This window comes from Brassica rapa, chromosome A10 (assembly GCF_000309985.2).
Source record: "Brassica rapa cultivar Chiifu-401-42 chromosome A10, CAAS_Brap_v3.01, whole genome shotgun sequence".
Taxonomy (NCBI): domain Eukaryota; kingdom Viridiplantae; phylum Streptophyta; class Magnoliopsida; order Brassicales; family Brassicaceae; genus Brassica; species Brassica rapa.
Window position 1 is genome coordinate 15,872,385 of NC_024804.2, and position 13,247 is coordinate 15,885,631.

The 13,247-nt window shown below is 30.4% G+C and overlaps 2 protein-coding genes across 2 annotated transcripts; one reads left to right on the plus strand and one right to left on the minus strand.

The window, feature by feature from the left end:
• Positions 1 to 3,767: 3,767 nt before the first annotated feature.
• Positions 3,768 to 5,925, plus strand: LOC103846252. The gene has a single exon (XM_033282489.1). The coding sequence runs from the start codon at positions 4,972 to 4,974 to the stop codon at positions 5,542 to 5,544; it is 573 nt and encodes a 190-aa protein (XP_033138380.1). The 5' UTR covers positions 3,768 to 4,971; the 3' UTR covers positions 5,545 to 5,925.
• Positions 5,847 to 9,937, minus strand: LOC103846253 (glutamate decarboxylase 1). Its single transcript, XM_009123148.3, has 8 exons — positions 9,712 to 9,937; positions 9,401 to 9,605; positions 8,125 to 8,325; positions 7,833 to 8,047; positions 7,482 to 7,735; positions 6,900 to 6,952; positions 6,622 to 6,797; positions 5,847 to 6,345 (listed from the first exon to the last, which is right to left on the minus strand). The coding sequence occupies exons 1-8, from the start codon at positions 9,795 to 9,797 to the stop codon at positions 6,027 to 6,029; spliced, it is 1,509 nt and encodes a 502-aa protein (XP_009121396.2). The 5' UTR covers positions 9,798 to 9,937; the 3' UTR covers positions 5,847 to 6,026.
• Between the last annotated feature and the right edge of the window lie 3,310 nt (positions 9,938 to 13,247).

Sequence of the window (13,247 nt, forward strand, 5' to 3'; positions counted from 1 at the left end):
TACTAGTTATATTGTGTTTTCCAAAAAGAATTCTTGCGATCAATTTAGTATCATCTATGCATTGTCTACTCTCGAATATATAAATATATATATTTCTGAACAATTAAATATTAAAATATTTTAGTGGTATAATTTAAATTTGGGTCTCTAGTCAAAAAACAAAACTTGTTTCCAATTTATGTAAAGAATATTATTTTTTTGAATGAGCAAAGATTTAAGGATGGTTATTGTTTTAAGAACATCTATACTATTAAAACAGGATTCTATTGTCCTTTTTACCTTAGTCTGCCATTTTCTTTAATAACATTGCATGTTTCATTAAAAGCAATCAAGTAATATTAATAACAAAATTATATTGGGTCATTTTTTTCGGATCCAGCCCACATCAGATCTCTCTTGTGCCATTTGGGCTGATTAAGAAATCACATCCAATTCTCACATTTTTTTTCTTTTGGGCCATTGAGTCCAAGTTCAAATAATTTTTTTTCAACTATTCTTAATTATTATTTTTTTTCTTTTCTTAATATAATTTAAGAATTCATAAAAAAATTGAATTTTTTCATTAAAAAGTATAAATCTTTATTAAAAGTATATAATTTTTTTATTACAATATTAACCACATAATAAAATTAATTTATCAGAGTTATACCAACTTAATTTATTAAAGAAATAAAGTTTAATTTTTAAACATAAATAGTCATTTAAAATGAAATACGATAAATAAAGATAAAAAGTTGAAGTCTTTTATAAAATAAAACACAAATATATAAAAATATGACATTTACTAAATATTTTTCAATTGAAAAAAATAAATAAATAAACCCGCGCTTTAAAAGCGCGGGTCAAAATCTAGTTAACTTGTTATTTCTGAACAATTAAATATTAAAATATTTTAGTGGTATAATTTAAACTTTGGTCTCTAGTCAAAAAACAAAACTTGTTTCCAATTTATGTAAAGAATATTATTTTTTGTGAATGAGCAAAGATTTAAGGATGGTTATTGGCAAATAAATGTTTGAGAACTTTAATTTTTTTTTTGAGATTCTACTGCTATAATAGTTTAAAGGTTTTTGAAATATTACTAATTAATTGTTATTGATTCGAAGATTTTCAAATTTCATCAAAATTCTTTATTTATTTATGATAATAGTTTTTCATTCTATTTTAACAAAATTTAACGATATTAAAATATAATTTACTTTTTTTATTCATAAGATACAACTTTCAAAATATTTTAGCAATTAAAATAATGGATGCAAGATTTAAAATATGCTATGTAATTTGTTATTTGAATATCACAACAACAAATTACATAGCGGTAGTGTTTAAGTTTTTTTTAACTTTAAGTTTTCAGATTATTTTTTAGTGTTTAGGGTTGGTAGAGTTTTAGCGTTAGATGGGATTTATGGTTAGGTTTAGATAGGGTTTTAGGGTTAGGTTTAGGCAAGGTTTAGGGTTAGGTAGTGTTTAGGGTTAGGTAGGGTATTTAGGGTTAGGCAGGGTATTTAGGGTTAGGAAGGGTTTAGGGTTAGAAAGGGTTTAGGGTAGGTAGGGTTTAGGGTTAGGTAGGGTTTAAGGTTAGTAGGCTTTAGGGTTAGGTAGGGTTTAGGGCTAGGTAGGGTTTAGGGTTAGGTAGGGTTTAGGGTTAGGTAACGTTAGGGTTTAGGGTTACGTAGGGTTTAGGGTTATGTAGGGTTAGGGTTAGGTTTTAGGGTAGAAAGGGTTTAGGGTTAGGTAGGGTTTAGGGTTAGGCAGGGTTTAGGGTTAGGTCAGGTTTAGGGTTAGAAAGGGTATAGGGTTAGGTAGGGTTTAGGGTTAGAAAGGGTTTAGAGTAGGTACGGTTTAGGGTTAGTAGGGTTTAGGGTTAGTAGGGTTTAGGGCTAGAAAGGGTTTAGGGTTAGAAAGGTTTTAGGGTTAGGTAGGGTTTAGGTTAGGTAGGGTTTAGGGTTAGTAGGGTTTAGGGTTATGTAGGGTTAGCGTTAGGTAGAGTTTAGAATTAGTTAGGGTTTAGGGTTAGCATGGTTTAGGGTTAGAAAGGGTTTAGGGTTAGTAGGATTTAGAGTTAGGTAGGGTTTAGAATTAGGTAGGGTTTAGGGTTAGGTAGGGTTTAGGCTTAGTAGGGTTTAGGGTTAGGTAGGGTTTAGGGCTAGAAAAGGTTTAGGATTAGGAAGGTTTTAGGTTAGGTAGGGTTAGTAGGGTTAGGGTTAGGTAGCGTTTAGGGTTAGTAGGGTTTAGGGTTAGGTAGGGTTTAGGGTTAGGTTTTAGGTAGGGTTTTAGGGTTAGGAAGGGTTTAGGGTTAGGTAGGGTTTAGGGTTAAATAGGGTTTAAGGTTAGGTAGGGTTTATGTTTCGGGTTAAGTAGGTTTAGGGTTTAGGGATGAGGGTTAGGTTTATGTAGGGTTTAGGGTTAGATAAGGTTAAGTCTAGGTTTAGGTAAGGTTTAGGGTTAGGTGGGATTTAGGGTTTAGGTAGTAGGAATGGTTTAGCGTTTGGTTTAGGTTGGGTTTAATGTTTGGTTTAGAATAATGTTTAGGATTATAGGGTTTAGGGTTTAGGGTTTGTTTGTTTTTTTGTTTATGCATTTAGTGCGGAGTTTTTTGGATAAAATTTTATATTAATATTATTGATCCATAATTTTTCTTAAAATGTTAAAAATTTTAACGTGATTTTTAATGTTCTTAAAACAAAGTATGTATTTTTTATTAAGTTTTTTGTGACAATAAGTTCAATATATCTTAGACCACAAATCATAAATATTCTCAGTCTTATACATTTTGTTCTTCAAGTTATTGTTACTTTTATTTTCTTTTATACATTTCTCTTAATATTTATGTATGCATCCATAATATTTTTTAAAAAGGTTTTTTCATTAACTAATGTATTTATTGTAGTTTTAAATATATTATAGTTTTTGTGCACTTGATTAAATTTTTTTGGCGTTTGTGATATTTGAAGTGGTTGAGAACCTGAATGGATATGTACTTTCATAAAAATTTTGGTGTATGATTAAAAATAAAAATTTGTAAAGGCTTTTAAATTATATAAATATAATATTCAACACACTACTGTTGACTGTTTATATACTTAAAATTCTGAAGTAGGTAATTGCGAATTTGCTGAACTCATAGATTCGTTGCTACTTTATAAATTATTAGAGGATGAGGTACATATGGTAAAAATTGTTTTGATGATAATATAACGTCCATATCGTAATGTATGTTTTTTAATTTTATCTACTATGTATTAAAAATAATTAACACATTCAATAATATTAAAAAGTAAAAAGTATTATTTACTTTGCAAATAATAGTTTTAAATTATATAATTAAAAAAAAAATTGTTTGATTGATATTTAATTACATAATTTATGTTTTTAACGTTTTGCTAAAATACTTTTTCAGATAACATACAATATATATATAGAAATTATCTTTTGAAATTATTTTTAGATTTTGGATAAGTCAATATTCTATTTTTAATTATATAATTAATAATTTTATTTAATTAATATTTAGTTATAGAATTTATATTTTTAACTTTTTACTTAAAGACTTTTTCAGATAACAATACAATATATACAGAAGTTATCTCTTTTTTAAATTATATTTTCAGATTTTGGATAATTCTTACTATTCTTAATAATAATCAATTTTCTAATCAAAATCAATTAAAATTTCGTATTTATTTTTTAATTTATTTATATATTTTATTCATTAATGGTATAAACGATATTAACCACTCTAACTTTCAACGTGAGAGCTTCATTGCAAAAATTTACTTCGCAAATAATAGAATAGATTATATAATTAAAATTTTGTTTTCATTGGTTTAAGGTAGTAAAGATTAATCATTGTTAGATAATATGATTTTTGTTATTTAAAAAAATCTTTATAATTTTAAAAGTTAACATCGATAAATATTTAAATAATTAACATATGAAGGTATAATATTACAATATTAAATTATATCTATTTAGTTTATGCTATATATAAATCCAGTGGATCATCTATTGTTTAAGTTTAATTATTGATAGCCCAATAAAAAAAATTGGTAGATCTAAAATTTAAATGATAAAATTAAAGATTAAATGTAACATGAGTTTTTAGAAATATGTACATTAGGTCCATTTTAAAAAAAAAACACATATAAATTAAGATTGTGACTTTTGTTTTAATATATAAGATAATAATATCAGTGCTTTTACTTATTAATGTTGTGCACTGTTATCATGGTTTATGCTCTCTTTTTTTTGTGAACTGTTGATTGGTTTATGCTTATTTGAATGTTTCTTTTAGCCAACGTAAGAAATGAAGAACAATTTATATTTGAAGAAAATATAATTTAATAAGTTCAATAGAGAAAATATTATTTATTGATGTTACTGTATGGATGCGAGTAAAGATCTGTGAATTATATTTGAGAAAATACATTAAGTTAACACATGAAAAAAAAATTAAATCAAAATAGAAAAAATTGATAGTGATATACCCTTCGACGTTTTGGGGAAAGCTAACGATGGCCCAAAGTCATAAAAATCTTTCTTGTATTTATCGAAATCCTTACCAATTTAGTTAGAGTTATATAGACCAAACACATGATTATCATAGTATTAGAATATTCAAAAAAATTACTTAGCGAATAATTAAAATCTTTCTTGTATTTATCAAAATCCTTATACAAGCTTATTTAAATATACTAAAACACTCTTAATTTAAAGAAAATAAGGTACCATGGATACATAAAAATATTTGCTATTTCTTAAGATAGTGATACTTTTAATATATATACCAGTCCATATATTTATCAAAATAAATAATATTTTTCGTAGTCCGATAATCATTACTAGAAATTCATAACACCGCATGTAGATGGATATTCTATTTATTATATAAACCCTAACGCCTTACCACTCAATAACCATCAAAACTTTTCTTCTCGTTTCGCAAACTCAAAGCTTCAAAAAGTAAGAACAATGAAGAATGTCTCACTTGTTCTTGCTATGATCCTCTTCTTAAGCTGTGTCACATCCAAAGTCACAGCAACAGAACTAGAGTCATCAACTAACCAAGAGCTCTTCCGGTCGCGGCACGTACCTCGCTTTCACCCCAAGCCACATTGGCCGTTCCGTGGCTCCGGAAAAGCCTTCCCTGCAGGCCACTTCCGACCAACTCCGTTCCATCTGCCACAGGAAGTCACCAGATGCTTGTCCGACAAGAAGGAGGTAGGTACATGTTTTGATGATATCACTGAGACTTTCTTCACCAGGAAAGCCGTGATTGGATCGGAATGTTGCGCCGCGATCAAGAAGATGAACAAAGATTGTGAGAAGACCGTCTTTGGATCTTTCCATGACCCCTTCTTGACCGGCTATGTCAAGCTACATTGCTCCACCGTTGTTGGATCTACTTCACCTCCTCCTTCACATGCTCCTTCTTCACAGGCTCCTTTACATGCTCCTTCACAGGCTCCATTACATGCTCCTTCACAGGCTCCTTTACATGCTCCTTTACTGCCCCCTTCACAGGCTCCTTCACCGGCTCAGTGATTTTAGTTATTTGTTAGAATTATTCAAGTGTTGATGTCCTAGGGAGTTTTAGTTTTTTTTTCTTTGTTTTAAAATTTTGTGTTTGTTTTGAGAAACCGTCTTTGGATTTTAACTTTACTTTGATTTTTTCCCTATACAATTTAAATTTAGAGTTTACTTATTAATTTTATAAATTAGATGGTACTAAATTTTTATCATAATAAAAAGCTATTACCCAATTTTTTTTATGTTCTCTTACGAACTTACGGGATAAAGATCAATTAAGACACTAGATTTACTAATCTTATATGCAACGGTTGAAGAACAAGTAACAAAACACACAGAAATTTGTTCATAATATGTTGCAATAATATCAAAAGATATGACAAGCATCAAATAAAACTTAGTTCAACAACAACAAAGGAAAAGACAACTTCAAATCTCCGAATCAATGCAAACGCATTATTAAATAAAGCAGTCCAAGCATATTCATTAATATTCAATTAACAGATACCATTTGTCTTCTTCCTGTCGGAAACAAACTTCTTCCAGCCGTTGATGACCTCTCTCTGCTTCTCCATATCGCTTTTCTTCACCGTCACCATCAAGTTATCACCATTAACTTCACTCTTCTCCTCTCCTAGCGAAATCTTGTGGATTATTCGTGAAGGAAGCTCATCGAGCTCACGCATTACTTTCTCAATATCGATCACAAGTCTCTCTGCGAGTGTTCTTGAAAAATCTTCTCTGATGACTACTCGAAGAACAGTTATGTGTTGTGCGTTTGGAGGCATTGTATATGCAGGCACTATCCATCCGTATCTACATTATAAAATATATATATTAACTACATCTTTATGTTTGACCCAAAAAAAACTACATCTTCATCATAAATAATTAAATATATATAAGGGAATTGGATTGTATGACGCCACAATAATTAGACAATTACCCTAGCTTTTCTATACATCGATACAATTTTATGTATATATAATCTTGTAAATATCAATAAGGTCTAGTTACTTATTTACCCTTAAATGCATGAATCAACACAATGAAAGCTTCTAGATGATAACAAAGAGTTTCTGAAATCTTTACCTGCGAAGCATGTCGGAGATCTCGAACTCAGTGTGAGAACTGCTATCTTTCAATGAGAAAGCGACAAGTGGCACTCCCTCATCCTTTGATACAATATTGAACCTTCCTGTCTTCTCAAGTCCTTCCCTTAACACGACCATATTCTCTCTGCAGTTCTCCATCACATTTCTATAGCCCTGTTTAATACAATTTCAACTACTAAGTATTTTGACTATTTTCTAACTCTTATCTAGATATACAAATAATACAACATTTTAAATAATTGAGGACCGGCTCACCTCGTGGCCCAGTCGGATAAGTTGGTAGTATTGAGCTATGACTTGACTCGAACCTGCGTTTATTGAGCAAAGAATATAAATTCAATAAAACGAATTGAAATTTAATAAAGAAAGAAAAATTGAGAGTAAATAAGTACGTTGAATAAGGAATAAGCTACAATCAAGAAAATGTCCAGAATTTTATAACTTTAACCTAAGTGAGAATACGACAACAACGTCTAAGTTACGTTTTCCCCTATTTTAAAATGGAAACAACTGTACCTCCACTACTTTGATGTGTTCATATACTACCCATGCATTATTCAAAGTAGGACATGTACTGGAAATTAAAAATGATGTTCCCTATTTAAATGGAAAAAAGTTTGACCTCAATGGCAAGCTCCATCACTTTGATGATGATCATGTACTACTTTTACTTTACGAAAATTAACAAAAAAAGTGATGAAAATGAAACAAATACGACGTGCTTAAGTGAATTTCCATCACCTTGATGTTAGTCTGTTAAAATCATGGCGAGTAAAAATTGAAAAAAAAAATATGACTAGCAAGAAAAAATAATTAAAATGAATGTATACAATATACCTTTGGAGAAATTGAGTGTAAATGTGGGTTGGTCAGCACCAAGATAATTGATATGAAAGATGAGTTCCTCAGGCAAATCCTCTTTGTTTCTCCAGACTACCCAACCAATACCTGCGTACACAAGCCCATACTTGTGACCACTCACATTTATACTCTTCACCAACGGCAATCTAAAGTCCCATTCCAATTCTGGATACAAAAATGGTGCTATGAATCCTCCACTTGCTGCATCCACATGGATTGGTGTGTCCCATCTATTAAAAGCATGCAAATGGACGCATATTTTTAGTTGAATGATCCACATGGATTGGTTTATACAATCCATTAGTATGAAAACCAATATTAATTTACCCGGTTTCTTTGTTCTTTATGACCAAGAGATCGTTCAAGAGTTTGACATCTTCAAACTCTCCATTAAGAGTGGAACCAAGAATGGCCGCAACACATATAGTGTTCTCATCGACCATCTCAACAGCTTTCTCCGGGTCCATCACATAATATCCTTCACTTAGTTTCACTTCCTTAAGCTCAACCTCAAAGTACCTAGCGAATTTCTCCCAGCACACCTAACATTTTGATTCATTATTGTAAAATATATTGATCACAAGTACGAATTTAATTATAATTAGCGATCGTTAATTACTTGAACATTGGCTCCGGTGACAATATTGGGTTTATCAAAAGGTTTGCCTTCAGCTTTACGCTTGTTCTGCCATTTACGCTTGAAGGCCAAACCGGCCAACATTATGGCCTCAGATGATCCGACGGTCCCTACTCCGACGGCTGTCTCTGTCTCTCCTAGCGGAGCATTGAATAGATGTGCAATCATGTTCACACATCGGTTCTGTTTTTAAAATATTTAAACAATAAAGATAGATTAATTAGTGAAAACCCACTTGACTAATGACTTATTGTCATCGAGATTGATGCTTAACTATAATAATTTCAGTGAATTGCAACGTGACATGTATAGTACACACTCAAACTTAGGTGGTGGAGATCAACCAGTCATGATAATTATAAATTTTCTATTGACGAACATGAGATCGTGTTAATCTGATAATGTAAATAATTACGGTCAGGTTATTGACCCTACTATCTTCTATGTCGTAGACATTTTTTTATGTCATAGGCTTTAGATTATTAATTTAAAACACGAACCATTTGTAAGAACAATTTCAGTTTTCTATCAACTAATTTGTATTTCAGTGATGGCCCGTTCAGAAAATAACACTAAACTTTATTTTTTTGTCCGGCTGCCAATTTAAATATTAGTAGGAACACAATGCTGGCATTTGCGGAAATAAAGTGGTGCCATTATTCCCACTAGTTACTACTTTAGTCCAAATTAATCCAAAGTTGATGAAACACGGTCATAGAAAAAGTCAAGATAGTTGGTGCATATGTATACATTTAGAACCAATATTCAATAATTAAGCATCTTAATACAGCTACAAACTTATAATACTAGCATCAAATATCGATTCAAGATCTTAGATTAAAAGAAAACCCTCAAAGTAACACAACTACCTAACACAAATGGCTAGTATTTCCAAGATGAAGTGTTAATAATAAAATATAGTCCCAAATTTGATAATCACAGCCATAAAAAATGTCATCATATTTTTTTTCATGAAATATGTCACATGTGGTTGGTATACATATAAGAACAAGATTTAATAACAGTGCATCTTATGAAAAATACTAATCATTAATTATGGTGTGAACAGATCCAAAACATCAATCAAAACATACCATAATATCTCCCCACATAATATCAAAAAGTCGTTTGAAAAATAAAACCTCCCAAGATCCTATAATCATTTCTCTCCATATATAAATCGAGACATAATTATGTTTAAACCTCGATTTTGAAACGATCATGACGTGACATGTATATTATATGATCAAATCAATACCTGGAGCTCGGTGGTGACAGGGTACTCGTCCATGTCGACGTAGTTCTTGTTGATGGAGGACATGATGAGTTTATCACACTCAGGCTCCATCCACGTCGTTACGAAGGAGGCCAAGTTTAGCCTTGGATTGCCGTCAAGCATCAGCTCGTCGTTTATGATCTGATATGCTGCTTCTTTCGGAATCGAGTTTTCGGGCATCTTGAACCTGATGATATTTACGTTTTCATTATAGTCCAGATCATACATATATATATATATATATATATATATATATATATATATAACATGATCAGGATTGTTTTATATGTTACCTAGGAAGTGAAGTTCGGACATAGCGTGATGCGAATGTGGAGTGGACGGAGACGTCCGAATCCGATACGGCGTGAGAGAGCACCATCACGGCGATGAGAGAGAGAATAACAACAGATGATGATAAGAGAGAAAGTGATGAATGGAATGAAATGAACAACACCTAATGGGTTTTTTATATTAATAACAAAAATGATACTGTATGGTAACCAACTAACCATGTGGGTTACATGGGTATTATGAAATTAACAAACTTTTGGAAGTTTCCTTTTTCTAAAATTTCTTCCAAGGGCCTATACTTTGTTTGAATTAACAGAACAGTGCCTGAAATTTCGTTTTCACTGGTACACCCAATATCTAGTTTGAGAAATTTTGTTTTGAGTTCGATTTGTGTTTCGAAATCAAAATTAGAATCATGTAGGCGGAAAACGCATGAAAAGCATATGGATTCTATAAAAGTTAAAACAAGATTTGATTATTTTGTTTCCTTACCAGTAATTCTTAAGAATTTTTTTTAGAAACACGATGAAAATATTAAATATTCAATGCTTGCTAAGTCATTGATGAATGGGATCCGAGGAAAAGAGTCATTTTTATTCTTTTGGGAATACAATACATTCATTGTTAAATTGTGACTATCTATACTATTAAGTAGATGCTTTCTCATGAATTGGTTGGTCCATGTATTTAGACCAAACGTTGGTTACTTTTTTACATTGATGGAACGCGGAAGATGACGCGTATTGGCCAACACGGTATATGATTAATTTATCATATTTCATCATTTACTACATAAGATCCTGCGTAGTGCATGGTTGATGTTTGTAGTAATATTGTTTACCGATCTATGATATGATTACTATCCAACTAAGAACTAACTGTAAAGGTGATGTTATTTGATTCGCCTCTATTATTGAGTCAGCCTAATGCAGCGTCATATATTTCACTAGTTCTTCATCTTAAAAAGAAAACAATAAGCAAAAGAAAGTGCGCTCTATGTTTACAAGAGTTTAAATCAAAATTTAGTCGGCAAAAACAAAGAAAGTGCACTTCATTATATATCGTTAGTTTTTTTTGTCAGTTGTGTATTCCTTTGGCTGAAAGCATATTTAAAATGAACTCATACAATTCATAGTATGCTATATCGTATATACAGTATACCAAGTTGTAAGTTGAATCAGGAATAAGCTACATTCAAGAACATGTAAAACATATTACTATGGCAGTTGCAGTAGCCTCGGAATGGGCTTCAAGTCAAACAGAAAACATAACAACCAACTGGTGCGTACCGACTACATAGATATCTCAAACTAAATCCTTACTCGTAAGGACTGATGCAGCTTGGAACGGGGCAGAGAAAGTCGCAGGCTTAGGCTGGATTATCGTAGATCAGATCTGAGCTACTTCCTTCTCTTCTTTCACAAGGTTTGTAAGTTCTCCTCTTGTGGCGGAAGGACTAGCCCTCATGACAGAAATCTTAACATGCAGAGACTTTGGCCATCCAAGGATCCGATGTGAATCGGACTCCTCTCAGCTTATCAAAGCGATTAACTCTGACTGCTCCTTTGCAAAGCTTTATGGCATTGTTGCTGACATTGATGCTATTGCATCTTCTTTTGAATTCATTTCTTTTGGCTGGATCTCGCTTGAGAGAAACAGTGTAGCGGATAGGTTGGCGAAACAGGGTTGTCTGCTGAGCTTACCATAATGACCCCAACTACCTTTGATTAGAAGTTAATGAATGAATATGTGTGTTGAAATAAGGTTCTTAGCAATTTAACTTGGCCCAGACATTTTGAGGTTTCGAAAATTTGTAGGACTAACATTTGATTTTTTTTTTTTTTTTTGGGTGAGTGGAAAGTCTTAGTAAAACAAAAATTTAGGTTATATAGCCTGTTGTCCAAAAAAAAAAGAAGGTTATCTAGCCTAAGCATTATTTTTAGGAAGATTTGATTAGTATTCTGAAAGTATTTTATAATTTGAAGAGTAAATTAGCTAAATATACTAACAAAGGTGGGATATCATTGAATGGGGGAAAATGGTAATGTTTGGGGGAAGAAAATTGGAGGGATATAGGGTATAGAGTGCAAATAGGGGAAAAGTGGTGTGTAGGGAGTACAAATTCTCTAATTTGAAAGTAGCCCATGTTTCTTATAAATTGAAAACTATTATTTTGCTAGATAAAAGATAACAACACTATCATCATTTAAAAAAAACACTTTCATCATTTTTAAAACCTAACTAGATCTCGATCCGCGCAACCGAACGTATTTTTGTTTTTATTTATTTTTATAAAAATATTTTATTTTTAATTCTAAATTGGTATATGTTATAAGATATGTGTGTCTTTCAATTTTTAAAACATAATAAGTTCACAATATATTTTTTCATTGAATAGATTGTTTCAAACTTTCACATGTATTTGTATATAAATATGTGTCTATCAATTTTTAAAACATAATAAGTTTACGGTATATTTTTTTTTTCATTGAATAGATTGTTTCAAACTTTCACATGTATTTATATCTTCTTCTATATATATATATATATATATATATATATTTGGATTATGATTTCATTATTAAAATCGTAACTATATATATAAATGTTAGCAAAATATTGTTTTATTGTCATATTCAAAGATATTGTAACATTTTACAAATTTAGAAAGTTTTTAAAAAATTAAACTTTTCGCTTCATAGATTTATATTATCGAATAAATAATTAAATATTTAGTTTGTGTTTAATTTTTAAAATAAACTACATAGTTTAAAATTTGTTTTTATTGGTTTAAGGTAGTAAAGATTAATCATTGTTAGATAATATGATTTTTGTTATCTAAATTTTTTTTTTAATTTTAAAAGTTAACATCGACAAATATTTAAATATTTAACATATGAAGGTATAGTATTACAACATTAAATTATATATATATATAATTTATATTATCTATAAATCTAATGGATCATCTATTGTTTAAATCCAATTTTTGTAAGCCCAATAAAAAATTTTGGTAGACCCAAAATTTAAATGATAAGATTAGAGATTAAATATAATATGACTTTCTATGAATAGGTCCATTAAGTTTATTTATTTTTAAATCACACATGAATCAAGGTTGTGACTTCTGTTTTAATATATAAGACTTTTAGCATTTATAGTGAAGTATAGTACAATTTCGGAAATGTTAAAGCAAATTTTAGTCTAAACTCAACTAATAATATTAGATTTTTAAATTTATTTGATCATATTTTGATTTCCAGTTATATTATCTTTGATTAAATTATCCTAATGACTGATTTTGATTTGTTTTGATACTTATTTTTATACTTGTTTTTCTTTTCTTTTTTAAAGAAAAGCTGAAGAGTCCAAACAATCTTTTTGTTTTGTTAGAATTGGGCTGAACTTTAGACCGTAAACATAACTTTAGACTGGACTCAAATATTTACGAGTTTATATCAATTTTGGCCAAAGTAAAATAGATCAGCTCGAATAACATTTGCAGATACGATAAAGTAAGAAATATATTTTAGTAAAA

Excerpts from the sequence above, each read along its gene's own strand:
- LOC103846252 (XM_033282489.1), top strand. The coding sequence starts at position 4,972 with ATGAAGAATGTCTCACTTGTTCTTGCTATGATCCTCTTCTTAAGCTGT.
- LOC103846253 (XM_009123148.3), bottom strand. The coding sequence starts at position 9,797 with ATGGTGCTCTCTCACGCCGTATCGGATTCGGACGTCTCCGTCCACTCC. Across the intron at positions 9,606-9,711 it reads GTCCGAACTTCACTTCCTAG|GTTCAAGATGCCCGAAAACT; the intron begins GTAACATATAAA and ends AAATATCATCAG. Across the intron at positions 8,048-8,124 it reads TCACCGGAGCCAATGTTCAA|GTGTGCTGGGAGAAATTCGC; the intron begins GTAATTAACGAT and ends TCAAAATGTTAG.